Source organism: Mercenaria mercenaria, chromosome 13, assembly GCF_021730395.1.
Source record: "Mercenaria mercenaria strain notata chromosome 13, MADL_Memer_1, whole genome shotgun sequence".
NCBI lineage: Eukaryota > Metazoa > Mollusca > Bivalvia > Venerida > Veneridae > Mercenaria > Mercenaria mercenaria.
The window spans coordinates 6,983,245-7,008,006 of NC_069373.1; the positions used below are offsets into that span (position 1 = coordinate 6,983,245).

The window sequence follows — 24,762 nt, forward strand, 5'->3', positions numbered from 1 at the left end:
GGGGTGCGATATATTTACCATCAGCTGTAAATAAGGAATAGGTAAAACAATAAGTTTTGGATGCAAAAATACACAAGGTATCATACCAAAACAAAAGCAAATCAACTTTTCATTCTATCGTTGGCTTAGACCTGTTCAACCATGAGCTAGTCTTGCTTAACATTGTTCAGTGGATATGCTGTCCACTAGAGTAAATTGGGTTGAAAGGACACTTAAGCTGTTCAAAATTACAAAATCTACTGATAGAATCTGTATTCTACTGAAGTTTCATCAATATGTTTTGTACAGGTGACACATCAAGTTAGTAGCTGGACAGCATATCCATTGAATAAGGTTTCAAGCAATTCAATCAAGATTTATCTTTACAGCTATATACATGAAAATAAATAACAAAACAAAAGACGAATAAGCATTAAACCAAATATCAGTACTCTGCACCAAAATCCAATTTTAAATAAACCCATTTTCACCAAAGTCTATTTCTATAAAGCCTAATATCTTGGTGTAGGGACAAGGTTACTTTCAACCAATGGGGAATGCCCAATCACTGGGTATTAGGATGAAGTAATTTTTTAACCAATCAGGCGCAAGATAAGTACCTGAAGTGCTGTCACTGTTGATGTCATCCTCAGGTTTGTCTCCAGGCCACCAAGTCACCTGGTAACTGTCCGCTCGAATAAAATGAGATTTTGGCTCATCATCTGCAAATATATTTCAAAATTCACACATATCATTTAGAAAGTACAGTTAAACCCACATAAGTATTTTTACAACCATATTTAACCTTTAGCCTGCTGGCGGCAAGTGATTCTGCCTTTGCGACCAGTGCAGACCAAAATCAGCCTGCACGGAATCATGGTCTGCACTGTTTGCTATTCAGTCTGTAAAATTTCAGTAAACACCCCTTCAAATGATAAATAATACTGTCCAAATTGTATGATGGACCAATCCATTTTAGAAATTAAGGGTAAATATATTCATGTAGTTGGATTTACCAAGACCTTTATCATAAAGTTTATGTTCAAAAGTTACACACCCAATTATTGCTACACAATTCTTGGGCCTGTTTCATAAAGCCAACATAGGCTTAGGAGTTAGGGACTTCAAGAACAGTGTGATTCATTTTATCTACCCAGCTGTTCTAAGATCTGAGCCAAATAAAAATACCATAGATGTGTTATAAAATGAATTGATGACACCTTTTCAAAACTAATAAAAGTTATATCCTATGAAATAAATATATTTTGAAATGTGTTTTAAAAGTTCATACTTAGCTTTAGGAATTTATGAACTTTTGTGAAATAGGCCCGCCCCTGAGGTGTTCAAACATTGCACAATGCTAGAATATAAGCTAATCCTTGTATTACATGTAGAGTACTTCCATTTTCAAATGACATTGTTCTAAAATGAATATGTCTATAACCTTTACAAGTATGGTCTCTGAAACCAACGAACAATAAATTTTCTATTTTAAATCTCCTCTATCTTATTTGTCTACCTCAAGAAGTACTGAAGCAAAGCAATCAAATTTTATCAACTCTGAAATCACAAACGTTCATTAATCAATCTGAAAAGTTAATCAATAGTTTTAGACATTTGTTTCTAGTACAAAGTGAGAGATCAAAGTTCTCAATTCTATTTGGGGATGAATCAATAAGCAATCAACAACCAATCTATACAGTCACAGGTCCCATCAAACATTTTTCAAGGATGACAACTGTTTTATTAGTAGATAATAAGAGAAATCAATATGATACAAATGAATTATATAAATCATAAACACAAAAATCATTGTGTGGATGTTTTTCTTTTGATAGAGACACTATCAAATCTATAAATAACAAGCAAATTCGATGGATTGGTATCCCCCGCCGAAAGGGTTTGTGGTGAGGAATGGCAAAAAAATATATCCGGCAAAAAGTTAAGGATGTTAATAAGCAAATAATTTCATTAGTCAAAATCAATTTAACAGAAAACAAATGTTTAATTAAAGAGTACATAATAAATGTATGAGACTTTGATCCTGACTAAAGAATTTATTTTGAATAGGATATGCTTACTGTAATAAGCTTAGCTTTTAAAATTAAATGCAGTTAATTGAAATGTGAGCTTGAAGTTTATCTGGAAGGAAATATTGTCTTTGAGTGGTCTGGCACCAGATGTTGCTGTTTAACATGTACATTTGAACTTGAAAGAACAGATGTCCTTAAGAGAACACAATCAAGTAAGATATCTTGAACATTGCTGAGGGCAAGGTGTGTGCAGTCACAACTTAACATGTTGAAAACTGAAAAAAAGTGCGGGGGTGGGGGGGGGGGCAGTGGATGCATGACCAGTGGTAGGCATGACTGGGTGGAGGAGCGAGGTGGGGGAATGGTACAACTTGCATGTTGATAAATATTCATGGAAGGTTTGAAAAAAATCTAAAATAAGGCATTTTGGGGGTGGGGGGGGGGGGGGGGAGGATGTGACCAGGTGTGGATGAACAACTTCACATGTTAATAATAAATGTTCAGGGGAAAAGAATGAAAGAAATTTAATGAAATTTTGCCAAATGGTAAGTTTGGTATGTACAAATATGTGGATTTTTAGACAATTAAAGGGCAATAACTCTGAAGTTACAAAAGAAATCTGTAAGAAATTGTGTGTGCACAACCACTCTAAATTCTGTTTAAGTTTCATAGTTCAAGGTCAAATATATCAAAAGTTATGATGCAGAAATTTCCATATCTATATACCCTATATAGTTAACTCTGTTGTTACTTGGGCAATCTGACTGAAACTTGATGGGCCCCATAACCTCATAGTGGTGAACATGTATATGACCTTTGTTTGAAAAAAATTTAAAATAAGGGATAATATATATATATATTTTTTTTTTTGGGGGGGGGAGGGGGTGTGATCAAGGTAAGGGGGTGAAGGGGGTGACCAGGTGTGGGTACACAACTTCACATGTCTACAATAAATGTTCATGGAAAAGAATGAAAGAAATTTAATGAAATTCTACCAAATGGTAAGTTTGTTATGTACAAATATGTGGATTTTTATACAATTAAAGGGCAATAACTCTTAATTTACAAAACAAATCCGAACGAAATTGTGTGTACATAACCACATTATAGTGATCTAAAGTCTGTTTAAGTTTCATAGTTCTAGGTCAAATATATCAAAAGTTATGATGCAGAAATTGCCATATTTATAGTGCCCTATATAGTTAACACTAGAAACTTCTAAGGGCCATAACTCTGGGGTTACTATGGCAATCTGACTGAAACTTGGCGGGCTGCAAAAACTCATAGTGGTGAACACGTATATGAAGTTTTATATAAATATTCCCAACCATTTCCTAGATATGGCTCCGGACAGACGGATGGAAGGACGGACGGAAAGACGGACGGAAGGACAACGCCAAAACTATATCCCTCGGACTTTCGTCGGGGGATAATAAAGGTTAACAAGAGCACCACAATGCGGAGCAATATACGCCCGAAGGTATGACCTTTGACCCCCAAGTGTGACCCTGACCTTGAAGCAAGCCATCCGAAACATGTGCTCTGCAAGTCGTCTGGATGTGGTGAACATTTGTGCCAAATTTCTTTAAAATCCTTCAAGCAGTTCAAGAGTTACAGAGCGGACATGTAACAAAGTCATATGACCTTTGACCCCTAAGTGTGACCCTGACCTTGAAGCAAGCAATCCAAAACATGTGCTCTGCACGTCATTTCAATGTGGTGAACATTTGTGTCAAGTTTCTTTGAAATCCTTCAAGGGGTTCAAGAGTTACAGAGCGGACACGAAATTGCTAACAGACAGACGGATGGACACCGGTGTCATAACATAATAAGTCCCTTCGGGCATATAAAAATGCAATTAAACTGAAATGTATAACTTCATAACAAAAGAATAACCCATGAAAAGTAAACGATGAATTTCAAAAAAAAATCTCTCGAGTTTGTGTGCCTTGTCTCATTAACATAATTCTCTAAGAAGTGTTTAATCATGTGTGTATAGTACAAATTCAAACTATGCAAATGATTCTCAATGACAACAGGACAATGTGTACAACTATTGTCAATATGTACACTGTATCCTCGAGTACCCAATCTGTCAATTTATAACATCAAAATCATCATGACTTGAAATCAAATCAAATATCTTCCAGGTTGTTCATGTTTATGACAAACAGGTGATTAACAGTGCCAAATAAACACTGTAAATCCAGTAAAGGTTTTCTTATTCTTGCTAAGACATGTATATACGACATGCAATTAAGGATTTTATGGTAATTTCTTAGCTTTAAAGGCTCATAATGCCTTTGTTTATAATGAGGCAGCCATATTTTTTTGTTATGAACATAAAAATATATTAGTTACTTGTTGAATCCTATTTTCAATAACCGTTTTCATTAATATTTGTCAAAGGTTTGAATAATGTTTAACATAGTAGACTGTTTTATTGAATACATAGTTTTTTATTACTTCCCTTTATAGCTCTAACTGTATAAATTCATGTGCAGTACTAAAAGTAGTGCCTTCCTAACCATGTAATTATGAATAATATCTATTTGGACAGATGTGTCATCTGTTTTTAACATAAAATTTAAAGCCTTATTGGGCTTTAACATATCAAAGTGTGATTTGAAAGAATGTAAAAACAACCAACTGTAAACTTGGGTAAGGTCAATGTAATCTAAAATATGATCCCATTCAAATGTTCATGCAGCAAAATTAATGGCCATTCAGTGGCTCACACACCATCTTCAAAGGCCACCATAATGGTAACACACTAAAATCTACACAGCTGCTGAAATTGACCTGTGACCATTAATGTGAGCATTTTTGGCATTAAAGCAGTTTCCTGATCCCTATTCTAAAACTGAAGCAGATTTAACTTGTCTGGTCCAACTTTTGTTTAAATTTATCTCATATTCAGAAATATGATCCAAGTTATAACTTATCTGGAAATTACCAACTTCAGTTTAATTTTATCTCACATTCAGCTACAATCCAAGATATAACTTATCTCGAAATTAACAACTTCAGTTTAATTTTATCTTGCATTCAGCTATGATCCGAGTTATAACTTATCTGGAAATTACCAACTTCAGTTTAGTTTTATCTTGCATTAAGCTATGAGCCAAGTTATAACTTATCTGGAAATTATACCACAGTCACACATACGGCGCAAATAGCTACGTTTAGCTACGGATAGAAACGTAGTAATCCGTATCGACCCGTACCTGAGCCGTACGGACTGGTACAGATTGATACGGGTTACTACAATAAGGTACGGCACAGGTACGGGTCGATACGGATTACTACATTTCTATCCGTGGCTAGATGTAGCTATCCGCGCCGTATGTGTGACTGTGGTATTACCAACTGGAAATTACCAACTTCAGTTTAATGTTATCTCACATTCATCTATGATCTAAGTTATAGCTTGTCATGAAATTACCAAATTTTGTTTCATTTGTCGTGAAATTACCAACTTTTGTTTAATTTCATCTTGCATTCATCTATGATCTAAGTTATAACTTGTCGTAAATTACCAACTTCTGTTTAATTTTTATCTCGCATTCAGCTATGGTCCCCTGGTGGAAACAACCAACTTTAATTTAACTTTATCTCACATTCACCTAGTCCCCACCGAATAAGGAAATTTGTGAACAACTTCAGAAAGAAGTAAATAAAGTATTCAGCACTTCAAATACAATAAAATGTCAAAGTGTAACTATTAAGTCCAAGCATACTCACCACCTCTCACAAACAAATCCCAATACTATCCAGTCAATATTTATCAGGGATAATTAATTTATTACTTTAGTTTATACTTATACTATTTTCTTATTTGAAACATTTTGATTATAGTTTAAATAGTGAGAAATGTTTGCAAATAATTATTTACAAGGCGTCTTCCAACAAATGCATAGTTAAGAAGTCAAAACGATTCATTGTGGCATATCTCGACAAAAATCAAATTTAGACAATATATTGATGAATGTTGATGAACTCAAAGCATATTAAACTCAAAGTGTATAAAGGAACTATTACCCTTTGACAATTTTATTCTTTTGTGACTAGAAACAATTCATCAGTTTTGTAAAATATATTCAATGCATAATGTTTGTAAAAATACTAAATATTTAGTCTGTCTAGTTTTAACAAATACATCTTTCAAATGGTAAAATAAACCTGAAAAAGGACAACATCAAAAGCCTGTTACCTGGGAAATAGATACATAAGAAAAGGAATGTTGTGTTTAAACCATAGTTTATGATGAAACAGTTTTATGATAACACAAAGCCTATTACATCAATTTTTTTTAAATTACCTTATTTGTTATAATCCAACAATTTAAAAAAAATTAGATCTGCTACCCGTTTTCCTTTAATAAATCCTCTATATTTAAATTTTAATTCGATATTACTCAATATATAATTAAATGTTGTATGGACACTGTGTATCTAGGAGAAACCACTATTTATATTAATTTAATATCAAATTTATCATTCTAACGCAACTTGACTCTTTGGAAAACCGAAGTCTACAGAAAACAATAGTGTCACATTTTGCTATATATTCAGTCAATTTATTGATTTCACTTGAACGTAAAACTGTTTAATCACTGAGGTTTTCAGGTACGTATAGTTATATCCATCTTACATTAAAACAAGATTCCATTTTTAATTACCTTTATTTATTCAAGTCTACAATTTTATTCAATTTAATGGGAAATGTTTTGTAAAACTCTTCACAATGACATCACATTCTATACATTAAGACAGGACAGACCCAATAACATAACATGCAGTTTAAAGCTATATTTCATCTTCACTTTATAGTAAGAATTTATTTATATATACAACAATGAAGGTTATTCTCTTGCTCTGGATTGTCCGTATTTTGAAGAAATCCGTTTACTCAGAGCAATTGGATTTTTTACCTGGATATTCGGCTATCTCACATAGCCTTCATCAGTTGACTGCACTGAGTTCTGGCCAGTGGGTGTCACATGACTTTGAATCACCGGGATCAAAAGTTAACAGCTTCTAGCAGTGTACAGCCCTCTCATGGTGTCCTGTGATGACTCCAAGTCATGTGACACCCACTGACCAGAACTCAGTTTATATTATAGTTTTTTATGTGAAATTATTTAATTTCACTGGCATATAAATTTCTTAGTTTCTATTACAACAGCCATAATGTTGTGACTGAGGCAAAAACAGCACCCCCACCCCTCCCATCCCTACTCCCCAACAAAAAACAGTGGGCTTTCAAAATTTAAAAATAAAACAAATTGGAATTAGATTTGTGTGTTAGGATTTATCTGCATGGATTTTATTCAGTCTATTTTCTTGCTCTTTTTAAAAAATTCAAGGACATAATAAAATCTTTAAGAAGTTCCCTTAGAAGCAAGGAATGCAATAAAGAAAAACAAAAGCAGACTCAGTAGACTCAGTAATGAGCAACATAGCACTGGTTCAAGCAGAATAATATAGTGATCCCAAACTAACACCGATTCCAAGTTTTATACAGCTGACACAGACTGCTGTTGTGATAGTTAATGTATGATGGCTAGAGTATGAAAATATAGGCAATCCCCCACAGAGATGATTTTCAAAGTCTGAAGTCCCTAGCATTTTAGTCTATATTGAGTGAATAGAGTATTGAGTTGACATAGACAAACTTATCATTTACCATTTTTATCATTACTTCAGTGCACTTACAATCAATTTAGTCTGCTAACTTTGACATACAAATTACCTGTAAATATTGATTTTACACAAAACTGTCAAAATGTCTCATTATGGTAGGTGTTATATAATAAATTCATTTCGAAACTTTTTAAATTAAAACTCTTTTCATTTTTACATTGATTATTCAAATCTTTTCTATGGACAATGAAATTACTGTTCATATACAGGTGTCTGGGTTCATCACCGATGAAGTAAGTTATTTGAAAAAGAAAATGATATGAACATAAATTTTTCTTAGTATACAGTCTCAAATCAGCAATATTCCATGTTGGCAGGCAAGATATCACAGACCAATAACTTAAAGACATTTGGCAATATATAATTTATTGATCTTTGTTAGAAAAATCTTGAAGTTAAAATACATAACACCATAAAAACAAGTCTGGCATACCAACCAGTAATTAATAAATCATATAATTTTTGCAGAATTTGTCAATAGAACAGAAAAAAATCCTTTTGTCAAACTGTACAACTGGAAATGAAGTTTTCTTTCACTCGAAATGTTTATGTTAGAAAATGCATATATTATTTTGTTAACATTCATTGTGGCTAACTAAACCTTCTTAAAGCACAATAAATGCTATAATCCCATGTTTACTTTTGATAGTGCTTAAATCTATCAAATTGTAAAATTCAAAAAGCCTTTGTCAATGTATTATGTTGAACTTTCTTGTTTTTTCCCCCCATGAAATCCAGTAAGATGGCATTGTATGTCGAGGGCTTGGTGCAAAACTATTGTATCTTGTTCTTTATTTATATATACTTACAATAGTTTTGCACCAAGCCCTTGATGTGGTTTTACAACTTTTTACAATATAAAAATACTAAGTATAACACATAAGCTAATACATGTAATGCAGAAATACAGTGCTTTCAAAAGTTAGTGAGAACCAGAATATTAACTTGACTCTCATAATACTAGTGTACATACAAAATTTAATACAAATTCCATATACAGAAAATGGGGCATAATTTTGTAAAAATGGAAATATTCAGAATGATCATTTCATGATGTCACAGACAAACAAAAAGTTTGAAAGCATTCAGTACAATAGTCCCTGAGAAACCTGCTGGCACCAGACCAGAAATAAAATGCATAGTTACCTCACACTTACATGCTTACATGCAAAACTTTTACACAAATTTAATAAGAGCTCCACCAAGTGGGGATATCAGAGGAGGATGGGAGCAAAATTTTAAAAATTTGACTGCTGAAGCCCAAAGGATAGGAACAACAAAGGGAAGAAATTCTAAAAAAAATAATTCTAAGTCCACAGAAAAACAATTCTAAGTCCACAAAAAAATCCAGGTGCAGGTATGTCAAAATATACCTAAACATTGGAGGTACCTTCCATGTTGTACAACAGGAAAGTGGTCTGGGGTTTTCCCTATGGCCAATAATAAAAAGTCACAAAATAAGCCATTTATAGTAATATAAAATGGAAGTAATTCAATAAAAAATTGTAAGTGAACAAAAAAGGGATCTGCCAAATAAAAAATATATTTTAAGTTACGCTCTGGACAAGAAATATGGTGGGCAGATTTGACCTTGCTGTGACCTTGACCTTTGACCTACCACCCTGTTTTGTGCACTCTGCACATCATCTCATCACCACCTACCTACATGTTTGAAAACAATACCTTGAATAGTAATAAGTTATGCTCCGGATGCAAAATATTACAGACAAATTTGATCTTTGAGCTCAATTTGCAACCTTGACATTTGACCTACAGACCTGATTTTTGGCCTCTGCACATCCTCTCATTGCCACCTACCTAGATTTGCTAGGGGGATATTACAGCTAAGTAATATTATAATCCTTCAAGGGGTTTAGGAGATACAGAGCAGACACAAAATGGAAGGCTCAAACCTTTGATCTTGACTTGTGACCTTAAGCCAACATGGCTGACTCACAAGTTCTGCACATCGTCTTGATGAGGTGATCATTTGACCCAAGTTTGATGAAAATCCTCAAGGGGTTTAGGAGATGCAGAGCTGGCACAAAATGGAAGGCTCAAACCTTTGACCTTGAGTTGTGACCTTGACCTTGACCAACATGGCTGACTCATGAGTTCTGCACATTGTCTTGATAAGGTGATCTTTGACTCAAGTTTCATGAAAGTCCTTCAAGGGAGGAGATACAGAGTGGACACAAAATGGAAGGCTCAAACCTTTGACACTGAGTTGTGACCTTGACTTAAGTCAACATGGCTGACTCATGAGTTCTGCATGCTGACTCATGAGTTCTGCATATCGTCTTGATGAGGTGATCATTTGACTCAAGTTTCATGAAAATCGTTTAAGGGGTTTAAGTTATATAGAGCTGACACAACTGTTACGGACAGATGGAAGGATGGAAAACGGAATGACTGACTTCTATAACCCCTTGCCACGAGGATTAAAAAGGGGCATAATTTTGACAAAAAAAAAAAATCAACCCTAAAATAATGTGATTTGTTCAGTTTGGTAACCTAAAACTTCTGAAGACATTTATATATTTCGAAAGCATTTTGGCAGTTATTTGATATTTGTTATTAAGTTATTTAATATTTGTTGTTAAGAAACATGCATAAAAAACTTCCACTAAAAATTAAAAAGGGGCATAACTTAGGCAAAATAATCAAGAGTTTTGTATGCTTACATACAAGGTCATTTATTGATGCTGAAGACACATATAAAATCTTAAAGAATTTGGGTAAGCGTATCTTGAGAAACCTGCTTAAATGCAAACCTTCTGTGACAAAGATGCCGATGAAAAGGTGACGACAAAAGCTCTACTATTTCAAAAATTTCAATCACGCAAAATCTGACAGCCCAATAAAAAACCAACATAGTGGCTTTGCGACCAGCATGGATCCAGACCAGCCTGCGCATCTGTGCAGTCTGGTCAGGATCCATGCTGTTCGCTTTCAAAGCCTATTGCAATTAGAGAAACTGTTTGTGCAGGCTAGTCTGGATCCATGCTGGTTGCAAAGCCACTATGTTGGTTTTCTCATGGTGCGGCTCATTAAGTATGTTTCTCAACCAGTGAACATAGGCCATTCCTATATCCATCCATTGGCAGATCCATGTATGTGTATCAAAGAGTATATCAAAAGAGTGCAGTTCTATAAAAGATACCATCTTCCATACAAGAGTTCATTTCAGAGCACATGCTTTGAAATGAACAGCAAAATGATCATGTGACAAGTTACCAGAATGATAGGAACAAGAGCTGTCAGTAAGACAGCCAAGCTCGACTATTCGAAATATTGTCCCAGAGGCAGGAAAATATTACCTAAAAAGGTTAAATATCAAAAGAGTTTTAAGTTCAAAAGGGGGAATAATTTGACCAAAATGCATATCAGAGCTATGGGACTTGCTGCTATCAACTAGTTTTATAACCCCTAAGGCACATGTGAAGTTTCAATTCAATATCTGCATTAGTTTTGGAGATAGTAACTTGCATGTAAAACTTTAACCAAAATTTTCTAAGTCAAAAAGGGGACATAATTTGGCCAAAATGAAAGTCAGAGTTATGGGACTTGCTGCTATCAACTAGTTTTATAACCCCGAAGACACATGTGAAGTTTCAAATCAAGATCTGCATTAGTTTTGGAGATAGTAACTTGCATGTAAAACTTTAACCAAAATTTTCTAAGTCCAAAAGGGGGCATAATTTGCTCAAAATACATGTCAGAGTTATGGGACTTGACCCAGAGAGGTTGGTAATTGACCTAGAAAAAGAAAAAATAAGTTTCAAATCTATATGCCTATTAGAAATAGCTGTATGTACTTGCACGCAAAACTTTAACCAGAATTTTCTAAGTCCAAAGGGGGCATAATTTGGCCAAAATGATGGTCAGAGTTATGGGACTTGCTGCTATCAACTAGTTTTATAACCCCGAAGACACATGTGAAGTTTCAAATCAATATCTGCATTAGTTTTGGAGATAATAACTTGCATGTAAAACTTTAACCAAAATTTTCTAAGTCTAAAAGGGGCATAATTTGCTCAAAATACATGTCAGGGTTATGGGTCTTGACCCAGTGAGGTTGGTAATTGATCTAGAAAAAGAAAAAGTAAGTTTCAAATCTATATGCCTTTTAGAAATAGCTGTTTGTACTTGCACGTAAAACTTTAACCAGAATTTTCTAAGTCAAAAAGGGGACATAATTTGGCCAAAATGAAAGTCAGAGTTATGAGACTTGCTGCTATCAACTAGTTTTATAACCCCGAAGACACATGTGAAGTTTCAAATCAAGATCTGCATTAGTTTTGGAGATAGTAACTTGCATGTAAAACTTTAACCAAAATTTTCTAAGTCCAAAAGGGGGCATAATTTGCTCAAAATACATGTCAGAGTTATGGGACTTGACCCAGAGAGGTTGGTAATTGACCTAGAAAAAGAAAAAATAAGTTTCAAAGCTATATGCCTTTAATTGATGGCTGTATGTACTTGCATGCAAAAACTTAACCAAGGTGTGACGCCGACGCCGACGCCAGGGTGAGTAGAATAGCTAGACTATTCTTTGAATAGTCGAGCTAAAAACAAGTTTTATTATGTACCAACCTATTTTGTACTCTACTGTAATATTTGTTTATTTGCATCTAAAACCAACTACGGTTCAGGTCAAGTTGGGATTGAGACTCTGGACTTTAAGACCCAATAAAGCACATGCTATATTACTGTATCAAACAAGGCCTACCTTTGTTCCAGACTACCAGTGCAGAATGTCCAGTAACACGTTCACACCAGACCTGTGATGGTGGACAAACTAGTCCAGTATAGTGGACAACAAGTTTTGCACCGGGACGGCACCCTGCATATCTATCTCCAACAAAAACATCTGCAAAAATCAAAACAAGAAATTATCTTAAACTGCAACTTAAGAAGTAATACACATTTCCCTTACTTACACAAGTTTGCCTTATAAACCTCTTAAAAGTTTGAATGAATTCAATTTCTGCTGAAAAGTCATTATTATGCAAAATGCAAATAAGAACAATAAAATTCATATATTTAATTTCGTTTCATAAGTTACTTTGATAATATATACAAACAAATATATAAAAGTTAAACTGTTACAGGCAAAGTCTTTCCTAACTTCACACAGACTCTAGCATATTTAGTCTTTCCTAACTTCACACTGACTCTAGCATATTTAGTCTTTCCTAACTTCACACAGACTCTAGCATATTTATTCATTCCTAACTTCACACAGCTTCTAGCATATTAAGTCTTTCCTAACTTTACACAGCCTCTAGCATATTTAGTCTTTCCTAACTTCACACAGCTTCTAGCATATTTAGTCCCCCTTAACTTCACACAGCTTCTAGCATATTTAGTCTTTCCTAACTTCATACAGCCTCTAGCATATTTAGTCTTTCCTAACTTCACACAGCCTCTAGCATATTTAGTCTTTCCTAACTTCACACATCCTCTAGCATATTTAGTCTTTCCTAACTTCATACAGCCTCTAGCATATTTAGTCTTTCCTAACTTCAGTTTCTAGCAAATTTAGTTAACATATTGGTAGTCTTTTCTAACTTAGTCTTTCCTAACTTCACACATCCTCTAGCATATTTAGTCCTCCCTAACTTCACACAGCTTCTAGCATATTTAGTCTTTCCTAACTTCAGTTTCTAGCAAATTTAGTTAACATATTGGTATCTTTCCTAACTTTAGCTTCTATCATATTTAGTTAATATAATAATTGGTATCTTTCCTAACTTCATACAGTTTCTAGTATATTTACATGTAGTTAAGATATTGATATCTTTCTCAAATGTTCAATATTCTAGCATAATATTGCAGTTTTGTGGTTTTCAGAGGGTGTGTTAACCCAAGATTAAATGTGATTTAATATAGAGATTCTCCTGCTCACCCACTATTAACACACCTTTTTACATATGCCCATTCTGAGAGAAAGCATAAATGTATTAATGTTTTGCAGCCTTAAAACAGATAATTGAAAATAAAATGTCAAGCAGACTGAACAATTCCAATTTTCCTGCACGTTAATGACCCTGATGGACAATGAACGTATTCATTTTTGTTAAGTTTTTTACATATTCTATATTAGAATAGTGTTAATGCATGTTTGTTTCATGTTAAAACTCTAAGGATATGTTGGTACCCTTGCCCAACATGCATTATCTTTACACTCAAACTATGTCACAGGTGACAGACACTCCCGCTAAATTATCCATCTGATGAAGGATAACATAAACTTAATGTATGTGCATACAAATAAATTGCATATTTTCTAAAACTCTTTTTAGAATCTGTTAAACTGAAATTTTCATCTTTTTATACAGAAAGTAATGTACCAACAGTAACTAAAATTTCCAATTTACATGTATTGCTAGAACATGAATCGAAATTTATAAACATTGATGACTTTATGTGGATCTAAAGGACCAGTTTAAGTAACCTCACTACATTGGTATGTCAAGAAAAATAGAAACTAAATAAGCAAGCTCTTCCGGAAATATATTTCTCCTTTAAATCTATAGAATACCTCTTTATGCACCTCTAATAATATATACCTCCTTTCTATCTATGGAAGTTATGGTTATTTTCTTTTTTACATTACCAATCTAGACATATAACAAATGAAGGAAAAACTAGCATTTTGGTAAAATTTTATCCCAACATTTACTTTAACCTTCAGCCTGCTGGCGGCAGTTGTTTCTGCCTTTGCGAACAGTGCAGACTAAGATCGTGCGAAGTACAGACCAAGATCAGCCTGCACTACCGTGCAGTCTGATCATGGTCTGTACTGTTTGCTATTCAGTTAGTAAATTTTCAGTGAATACCCCTTTGAATAATAAGTGGTATTGCCAAAATTGAATGATGGACTAGTCCATTTTAGAAATTTAGAAGGGTAATGGTAAAAATCTGGATAGCATGAAAAAAGCAGACGAAAGAGCAATTCAAGAACACTTAAAATATTCTTTAAAATTCAGCACACACTAATCTAAATGCTCTGAGAAAACTTCTACAACTGTAGCAAATTTTGAGAAAATGAAGATGTTTCTAATAAATATGCCTTTAAGGTATTTCTGCACGTTTGATAAACCAGAAGTGATGGCGTGACGTCATTTATCCGGAAAATGTTGAATAAAGCCTGGATTTGGCGCATGGAAATGAAAATAAGTTTATGAATTAAAGGCAACCTGTGAATAAACTTATTAAATTGTAACAGTCTCTATCTTTCTAAAGTTAAAATATTATATTAAAATATCTGATACGTTAAATAATTCAAAATAACGTCTTAAAATTAGCTTCAAATAGGCGGTTCACTTTAATCCAGGCCAAATATCTCAGAAGTAAGCACATGGACCTATACATTTTATTTCACTATATTATAGGCCATACTTTTTATTACGACCGTGAGAAGTTTCATTAAAATCTACATTTTGGAAAATTTTCTATTTGTGAAAATGTTATGAAAGTTGCTATTTTCCCATAGACTCCCATTATGAAAAAATGCGTGAGGTCCAGATTTTTCAAATCAGTCTAGCAAAAGATCAAGCACACGATTCTATCCTTTTTATTTGCTGAATTTTCTAGGTATATTCTGAAGTTTTGAAAAATCAAAGTTTAATCATATTCTACATTGTAGAAAAAATATCGATCCAAACGTGCAGAACTACCTTAAAACAACTTGCAAAATGAATTCCAATTTGAGAACACTACAAACTTTTCAATTTTGTGAGACATTCATATCTTTTTTTCTTTGATTTATTTTTTCAGCATGCCTATCTCTGAGCACAGGAATTTACTACAACGTGTCTTGACTTTCAACCTGTCTACTAGAACAGACTCTGATGTACTGGACAACCAATCATCTGCCGTTTCAAAATTAAACATCAAATACTGCTGAAGTAATTCTAAAGATAACAGATCTAATTCTTGCTAAGCAAAGCTATTCTAGCCAATCAAAAGTTTCAATAGTCTCAGCAATCGGAGTTTAGCCAATCAGAAGAGTTGTAGCATACTGGTTCACCTTCATAGTTAGTTTCTACCATCTTTTCACTTTTGTCTCCAGTCTGAACATTAGCATCACGTTTTCGGACCATTTGTACATCATCCGTAAACAATATCAGCTTTTGTTTTTCTACAAGTGGTTTCACAAATTTGATACACGCTCTGTACACTCAAATAGGTACACATACTTTGTTTAGACTGAGCTTTTTATTTTCTTTCTATGGATCATTTTGAAGCAAAAATCAGAAATGAGCTAAGGTATGTTAAATACTTAAAGACATCAAAACATAAAGCATATTTTAGCTAGGATAAGTACAAGTATACTGAAAGGTTACATTAGAAAATGTGTGTTAAAATCATATGTGCAGCTTGATTATACTTATTTATAGTGAAAAATTCTACATTACAAACTAAAGTATAATACACATGTTAGTGGTGTCAGCAGTTTAGAGTGACAAGGCATTAGTACTGTTATTATCAAATGAAGTGAAACAGAAATATTTTTTAGCGGGTAAGAAGACACAAAAATTTAGTACGAGCATCGTACCTGCTCCAGCTTCCTCTTTGCCCTCAGCCTCCTTTTCGAGGAGTTCAGTACGTTTGTCAATCTTGCCAACAGGGTGCTCCGTCAAGGCAATTAGCTGTAGGGAAACTTTTTCACCAAGAGAGACATCACGTATACGTAAGCTGTTAACCTCTGGTGGTATGATAGATCCATAAAGACGACCATTTTTCAGCATTTGATATCCCTAAAAATGGAAAGAAACAAATGGAATATCACCCTTAAAGCAATTCTGTAACCATTCAAAAAAAATTCTACTGAATGTTTCCTACAGAGAAATATGAGACTTTAATTTATTCACCAAATTTGATTTGTAATACTATATACTAAATGGAAATGTATTAAACAAATACTGAAATAAACAACATGATAATTTGATATTAATGTATTCAGATTAAGAGTGATTCAGTCAGAATTCTGTAATCTTAAATTTAATTTACTTTAAGTTTTCTAAACAATATGGTTACAGTTCTGTATTATCAGTATTATTTAATTGTAGTTAAACTGAAACCTACCGAAATAGCAGCCTCTCCATGTTGTTGGGGTACAAGCCATGTGACATCAATACCCTCTGGGGTCAAACCCTCAAGTCTTAACTTTGGCGACTTTGGGGCAGCCGGGGCCATCACATTAATAACATTTGACATTGGACCTTCACTGAGACAGAAAATGTGTTGGGCATCAGGGTCAATACGTTTATATCCAGATATGGCCTTGACACTTATATCGTAACTCTGTTCTGGGTTAAGGTCATTCAGTATATACTGGTAGCCATGTTTGTTACCCAGCTTGTTTGACTTCACTTCTCCATACCACTTCCCATCAACATATACACTGTACAAAAATAAAAACAAATTATTAGCACACAATTGGATCATTCTTAATATTTTCAGTTAACAGGAGGAACTGAGTAGGTTACAACACCATAAACTGTAACATTAGTTCCCAAACAAGAATCCTGTAACTTTTCCTTTTTTTTGTTCAGATTTTTTTTCACATATATAATGGTACTTTTGGTGTATATACATGCAATAATTCATGTATAGCTCAAAAACAGAGAAACTGTGATTTAAGTAAATAAACAATCATCTAATTTCCTCATTAAATAATGGCATAAAGATTCAATAGTAGTCATTTCAGAAATATTCTTCTAAAAGGAGATGAATCAAGAAGTTAATTTAGTCTTTGTACACTCAGTAAAATCCCTTTACAGTTAAAACGTACAAACAATTTCTTTTTAGCTTTTGATAAAATCATGATTAATAATTCTTTAACAAAAAAGAATCATAATTATACATACCCATAAAGTGAGATGTCTTCTTCATTTGTGGCATACGTGTGACCTTTTGGTCGCTCCCATGATATAAGGACAGTTCCTTGTCGGTAGGACGGTTGCTGGGCAACTACTATATCAGGTGGTCGTCGGGGACACGTGATGTGTAACACTCTGGATGGTTCACTTTCCTGAGTTGCCTGCTTTGTAACAGCCACAACATATACACTCAATGTCTTGCCGGGAACCATGTTGTTGATCATCATCTGACGCGTGTCTTTGTTACGAATGTTACCTAGTGGTTTGTTGTCAACATAAATCTGGTAACCCTTCAGCTGAAGATCTTCATGCATTCTAGGTGGTTCCCACTCCAGTAAGGCCTTTAAATAATACCGTATTTACTGAGCTACATAATTTGTCACCAGTCAGGAATAATATGTGACTAAGATTATGAAAGATGAGGAAGAAGTGAGATGTGTAAATCAATATTCATAATGCTGCATTGTTACCTTTCTGAAACCTTATGGTGTCTTGTCTGAGTAACTTATGCTGATATTTGTGCATAATTTTGGCATAACCATTGATTATTATGCAAAATAACAGCAAACTTATTACTGAATTAAAGTAACAGTCTTCAATATATAGAGGATATTACATGAGTGTCTTTTCATATTGAATTTATTAAACGAGTTGAATAAAATAATAAATTGCGAGGCTCTGCCAAGCATTTTATCAATTTTATTCAACGAGTTTAATAAATTCAATGTGGAAAGTCACAAATGTAATATTCTTTTTATCACATTTTAACCTTTCCTGTTGGCACATCTAAAAATTCTACTTTCTTTTACTATATAAAAAAGTCAATTTGACCGACGTCTCCTACACTGTAAATGACGTCGACGTCAAAGCTTTATTACACAAGTGTATCATCATTATTTAATGGCTTTATTACATTCCCGAGACGTCAAACATGTGATAAATCAAATTAGCAACAACCAATTTTTATAAATGGGAAAATATGTACAAAACTATACCTTTTGTACTTCTTCAAAATTTTCATCTAGAACTGTTTGCCAAGTGTAAATGAAAGATATCTGTGTTCACATTAACAGAATGAGAGACAGGACAGATAATTACCTGATGCATATCAACACTCACAACCCTGAACCTAGGTGGGTGTGGTGGCCCCACAGTTGTGTAGTATATCACAGAGGATGTGGTCTGGATCTCGCATGGCTGTTGCCCATGTAGCATGGTGTAATTAGCAATCACATACAGTCTATATGTAAGACCGGGTACCAGTCCACTGACAGTACAACGATTCTTATCCTGTATATTCCAGCAGTGCTGGACCCCTCGCACTTGCTTCCCTTTCTCCACTAAATTACATTCAAAGCTGCAATAAAGAAACACATACTCAGACAATCAGATTAGCTATATACTGAAAAAATTGTATAATTTCTCAACAATGCAACATTATTTTAGTTTAAACAATATTTATTTTCATCATAAATTATACACAAAGTCAAACAGTTTTGTAAAGCAATAAACAATAACATGAACATAGATTTCTAGTCTAAAATATATGTAAACAAGCCTATAGAGGCTTATATTAATACAGCTCCTTGAAAATTTGTCTTGCAATGTTACAACATTATTTTGGCAATCTAGTCCTCCGAAATTCAGCCAGACAGAAAATTTAGTTCCTATTAAACAGTACATTTAAAGCAACAAAAACTTCTCACAAATTACTACCACTGCTGCAAGCCCACTTGGACAGTCACTATATGTATCAATTCTATCCTAACTGCTCAGTATATTATCATTAACATAGAAACATACTACTGTTTAAACTGAAAAACATCTTGTCAAATCAATAAACTGGCTTACAGTTAATGCTGTTATGGTAACTTTATTCAAATCTCCCTCAAAGGTCTCATTAAAAAAGATCATGATTTACATCTTCATACAATTTTATCCATTCAAAGATACAAGTTCCATATCAATAATGTAGCAGTCTATTAATCAGTATATTATTTTCATGCAGTCAGCTGTATGGCAGGAGAATATAGCATCAATTATTTCTTACATTGTGAAATACCCCATAAACATTTTGTGTAAAAACCTTCATTTGACATCAGGTTTGACAGAAATAACTTGACATGAAAAAAAAAAAAAATGAAAAAAAAAAAACAGACACTTTAAGAGGGTAATCTGAAGGAAGCAGTATGGTTGATGAACTAATAAAAAATTATTTTGCCTAAAAATAATTACATTTATTTTTTCCCGAAATTAATAGCTATCTCGTGCTAGGTGTGTTAGCTATAAACTATTGTCGTTGTCAAGTAATCCAGTTTTCTAGTTCCTTGTCTAAACATAACAGATGAATGATAAACGCCTATTCGTCAGGGAACCACTCGAGCGTTATATTAAATCGAGAGCACGTGCAATCTTCTCAGTTGAACTAAAGGTGTATTGGCTAGCGCTTCAGATCGATGTTAAATTGAATAGCCATGCCACGTGGTCGATGCAGAGCCCGCCAGAAAGGTAGAGGCGAGCCAACCTGTCGAGATGATTATGAAGGGAAGGAAATGAAAGGCGAACTAGACGGCGGATTTGCCAGAAATCCCAGGCATCAGACAAAATGCCGGTAAGATTGTTATTGATTTCGAACATATTTTGAAGGAGTCGCAATTAATTCTGCAGTTTGGTAATGATAGTACTTACGTCAGTAAATAGTTATACACAGTTAATGTCTTCCCGTTAACATCTATGCACCGATTATGAATTAATTGTGTATTGTATTAACTGTAAACTTAATACGGGGTGTGGCGACCCTATTTCTCATAATTTTACAGATTCGAACCAAAGCAATAATGTTGCTAGTTCAGTCAACTGTCGTAATAGTTTCTTGATTCCGACAGGCAGTGGTATTTTCAATACACGATATTCACATAGTGCATTTCCGTTTTATTACTCGTAAGGTGCTCGCAAAGTAAGAAGTAACATCGATGACGTCACATTTCATAAGACAATGACACTGTTGTGCTCTTTTACTTCCCACAATTAAAACTGCAAATTTTCGTAGTGTTTTTCGTTAATGTCCCCTTTTTTGGACCGTCGAATAGTTTAGTATTGCAAGGGTATAGTATACGGATTAAGATCGGATGGGTTATGGAAACCAGAAAGATTGTAAGGAAAAATATTTTATTACAAGGACGCAACTTTAAGATATTTAAGTAGGTTTTCTCAAGCACTATTAATTACGCCCCTCACTTTGCAATAAGTTTTACAGGGCCCAGGAGAATCTGTCGGCATGCAAACGCAGGCATCAGCACCTGTTAACGTTGGATAGGTTAGGTCTTTTTAACTCTTTCGATATCATAAACAAATATCACTAACAAATTCACTGGTTCAATATTAGACTTAGATGTACTTACATTTTCTTCCGATGGTTTCGGTAATGATCTTCAAATATACTGCAGGGGAAAACACGTGCATCATAGAATCGAAAATTTAAGATCACAGTATTTAATCCAAAATAAATAAAGAGTTGAACTTGCTAGGTTGTTATATACAGGTATAATATGTATGTCAGGTGGATAATTTAGGCCCTTACTTTGATAAATGTGTTTTCGCAACATTATCTGAAGACTTATTTATTCAATCTCTTTTCAGCATAGTTTGTTACATATAGAGGAATAATTTTCTTATGCTGGGAAACCAAATATGATTGAAATTTAACTAAACACACCGACGTACATATATATCGCTACATTAATTCATGCAATACACATTGTCTTCGCTTAATATGTCACCGTCAATTTTGAACTAAATTCTTGTGTGCCTCATGTATTTTTCATGCAAATCATGTAGAGTTGACGGATTACAAAGAGTACCGTTACTTTGTAGTGCATCTTTGAAATAGGGTGCGGCATGTTGTTGATAAATTTTATGTAACTCGTCCACTGTTATTTTAGGCTAAATGCTCGCAAACGTTTTACAAAAAAAAAAAAAAAAAAAAAAAAAAATCGAGTGGTCTATCATGAAAATAAGATTCAAACGTTTTTTAAACAGTATTAGTTGGGCAGTTTGTTCTTTGTTTGGTGTTCAGGATTGTTAATTGTTTCACTACTACGTTTGTTAATTTTGTGAGGAAATTCTGTTTCGCTGAAGCTCAACTTTCCGTACATTAAATTTGAAACGATTGTTACGTTTCCCGAAACACATTGTTACTTGAATTTTTCGAAGAAACGGGGTCAGAATCGTGGTGTTTGTCAATTTAGAGGCTGAAAAACAATAGATATTTTGTTATTTTCTATACAGAACCGGATTCTATTATATTATTATATAGATTAAATCGTTACCAGAGTCAAATAAGATATCACGGAAACTTTGTTAATTCAAGTTGCGGCCTCAAATTTTTTTTTTACACCATTCTCAACTTTTAAAACTAAAGAGAAATAAAATTGAATTTATACATGTATATGTGGCTAGCTTTCCTATGATATTTTTAATGGTTGTCATTAATTCTTGATAGTATTTAGTAAGAGTTGTTCGTATTTATTTCTAAGGGCACTGGTGTCAGTTAACATGACATTTTAAAATGGCGTGACATTGCAAATAACAAGAGAGAACTGTTTTGCAGTTGGTTTCCCATTATATAGTGTCACGTTTTTGTTTGGTGTTACAAGCTAACTAATATAAGATTAGGTCATCATAGTTGTAAATATGTAGCGTTAAGATATACTGCCAATATTTAGCCGAATCCAATATCACAGATCATATTAATGGTTCTTAAAATTTTGGAAGTCATCATACTGTATTACAACACTCTTGACTGTTCATAATCGATGATGATTTTATCATTGGAGTATGTATGTATAGTGAGCAAAAACTTTAGAGCTGGTTATCATGGGATTTGGTTGAAATCTGTTACAAACTAGATCTACCAGTCGTTTGTTACGTTATGTATGAATAAAAATTTTTTGGTTGTCTTAATTTTTCTCCTGTTCCAGTAAGTGAATTCTCTTCGAATAGCTCATGCAGCACTATATCATGTTAACGAAATTCTGTAGTTTTTTTACCTTAACCCGGAACCGGGATTTCATAAATCAGTGTTGGTTTGTTATATTAATTACTAAAGTCGGAGTAAAAATTTCTTTGACAAACCAAGCCGAAATTATTTACTGAAGACAGATAATGTTAACGTCATTATGTATTAGATTTAGATCTACAAATAAGGTTGACATTGTGTTTTCGTGTAAGTTGAATATCTTGACATATTTCATGTTGTATAGTGCAATCTATTTATAGAACGATTACGTATTTATAAGTAGACATTATTGGAAAAGTCGATTATTCAGGGTCTTCATAGTAAAGCATGGTTTTCTTTTAATATACGATTCGACAGAAGTACAACATTGATAAATATATCGACCTAGCTCCGCAGTAGAGCTATTCATCTATAAATATATTTATAATTGCACGACAATTTTTCGGGATGTGTGACCCATCCGCTATCTTCGGTATTTTACCGCACTATTATTATAAATTAATAGTCCAGACATGCCTTGATGTAAAAATCTCACACGGTAACTTAAACGATAAAATGTTTGATAATTATGATTTTCTTCATTAAAACGTTTCAATACAGAAAACATTTTGTATAAAACATTTCAGTATGCACTTTACTTCTTTCATTGACAATCTTCTTCGAGTTCAACGATGCATGAGAACCATAACAAGCAAACGATAATACAATGTAGAAACATGCAGTCATTTTAATTAGTATCAAGTTGATCTATACAATAATACTATGTTTAAATTGGTACCGTAGTGTATTGGATTGTGTTGTCATACCCCACCGATTGAGGCCTGGTAACTCATTGAAAAGCTAACCAAAAAGCAGTAACAACATAATGCTTGCAAATAAAAAGGGATAATGCTTGCGGATAAAAGGGATAATGGTCTTTCTAGATATTGATGTATAGCCTTGAAGGAGTACATATCAACATGGTTAGAAATGAATTTTAATTGGATTACATTAGGACATAAATCTTAAGATAAAACGTGTATCCAAACAAATATATTTTAGGTAAGCATTTAAGTTAGCTATTTCTTTCAAAGATAGAACTATAGATTATCATCATGATGATGAACAAATGATCCGAATCACTCGAGACGATCGATAATCCTTCTGCTCCTTGTTTCATACATTGGCAAAACGTGATCACGTGATGTTGGTGGGATTTGCTCTACTTGTCTTTCAAATAGCCTATCCGATTATGTTATAGTTTTTATGGATGAACCAGTTTGGTTTTAAAGAACAAATATAATTGTTGTAAAGCTGAGATAGTATGTTTTAGAATTTAAGAAATCATTGCACAGAATTTTTGGGGGATAAATTTTGGCAAAAATTTTTTGTGGCTGGAAAAATTCTGTCGACCGTGGGGGCGATCGGGCGTGCTTTGGGACGTTTTGATGGTACGGATGTTACGGTGTATATTAAAGGTATTGCTCTAGTGCCTTGGCAATATCTGACTAGCCTTGCTTTAATGTATCATAGCCTTGCTGATGTCATAGCCTTGCTCATATATAGTATTTGCCTCGCTTAGAATTACAGTACGTTGTCTTGCTCCATTGGTCCGCTAAATGTTCCTCATTACTTTGCAGGTAACGTCGAGTTATGGGGAATATTTAATTTACTGTGGTGTACTGTAGCCTTGCTCATTATAGTATTTGCCTTGCTTAGAAGTACAGTACGTTGCCTTGCTCCATTGGTCCGCTAAATATTGTGGTGTACTGTAGCCTTGCTCGTTGCTTAGAATTTACAGTACGTTGCCTTGCTCCGTTGGTCGCTAAATATTGTTGTGTACTGTAGCCTTTCTCGTTGCTTAGAACCACAGTACTTTGCCTTGCTCGTTGGTCCGCTAAATATTCCTCATTGCTTTGCAGGTAACGTCGAGTTTTGGGGGATGTTTAATTTACTGTGGTGTTTCTGTGGTATCCCTTGCGTCCGTGTGGCGCTGCTTGTTGCTCTACAGGTAACGTGGAGCAATGACGTGGTGCTTTACGAGTACGTCTGGTTTCCTCCCGGTCGACTGGTTTTTCAAATAGCTTTCATTGGAGTGGCCATACTCTGCCAACATATTGATAATAACTTTTATATTGAAAGGAATATTTCATAGG

General features: G+C 34.0%; 1 protein-coding gene across 14 annotated transcripts in view; it reads right to left on the reverse strand.

Moving 5' to 3' along the window:
* Window positions 1-24,762, reverse strand: part of LOC123530547 (uncharacterized) — a 139,220-nt gene that overhangs the window by 24,926 nt on the left and 89,532 nt on the right. For 13 of the 14 annotated variants that reach the window (XM_053521068.1, XM_053521067.1, XM_053521066.1 and 10 more), the window contains 7 exons: window positions 18,709-18,967; window positions 17,599-17,951; window positions 16,814-17,132; window positions 16,284-16,485; window positions 15,756-15,866; window positions 12,450-12,590; window positions 600-701 (listed from right to left, as the gene is read on the reverse strand). In XM_053521068.1, the coding sequence (XP_053377043.1) occupies window positions 600-701; window positions 12,450-12,590; window positions 15,756-15,866; window positions 16,284-16,485; window positions 16,814-17,132; window positions 17,599-17,951; window positions 18,709-18,967 (1,487 nt within the window). The remainder of the gene's footprint in view (window positions 1-599; window positions 702-12,449; window positions 12,591-15,755; window positions 15,867-16,283; window positions 16,486-16,813; window positions 17,133-17,598; window positions 17,952-18,708; window positions 18,968-24,762) is intronic. The other variant, XM_053521065.1, reaches the window with a different exon arrangement.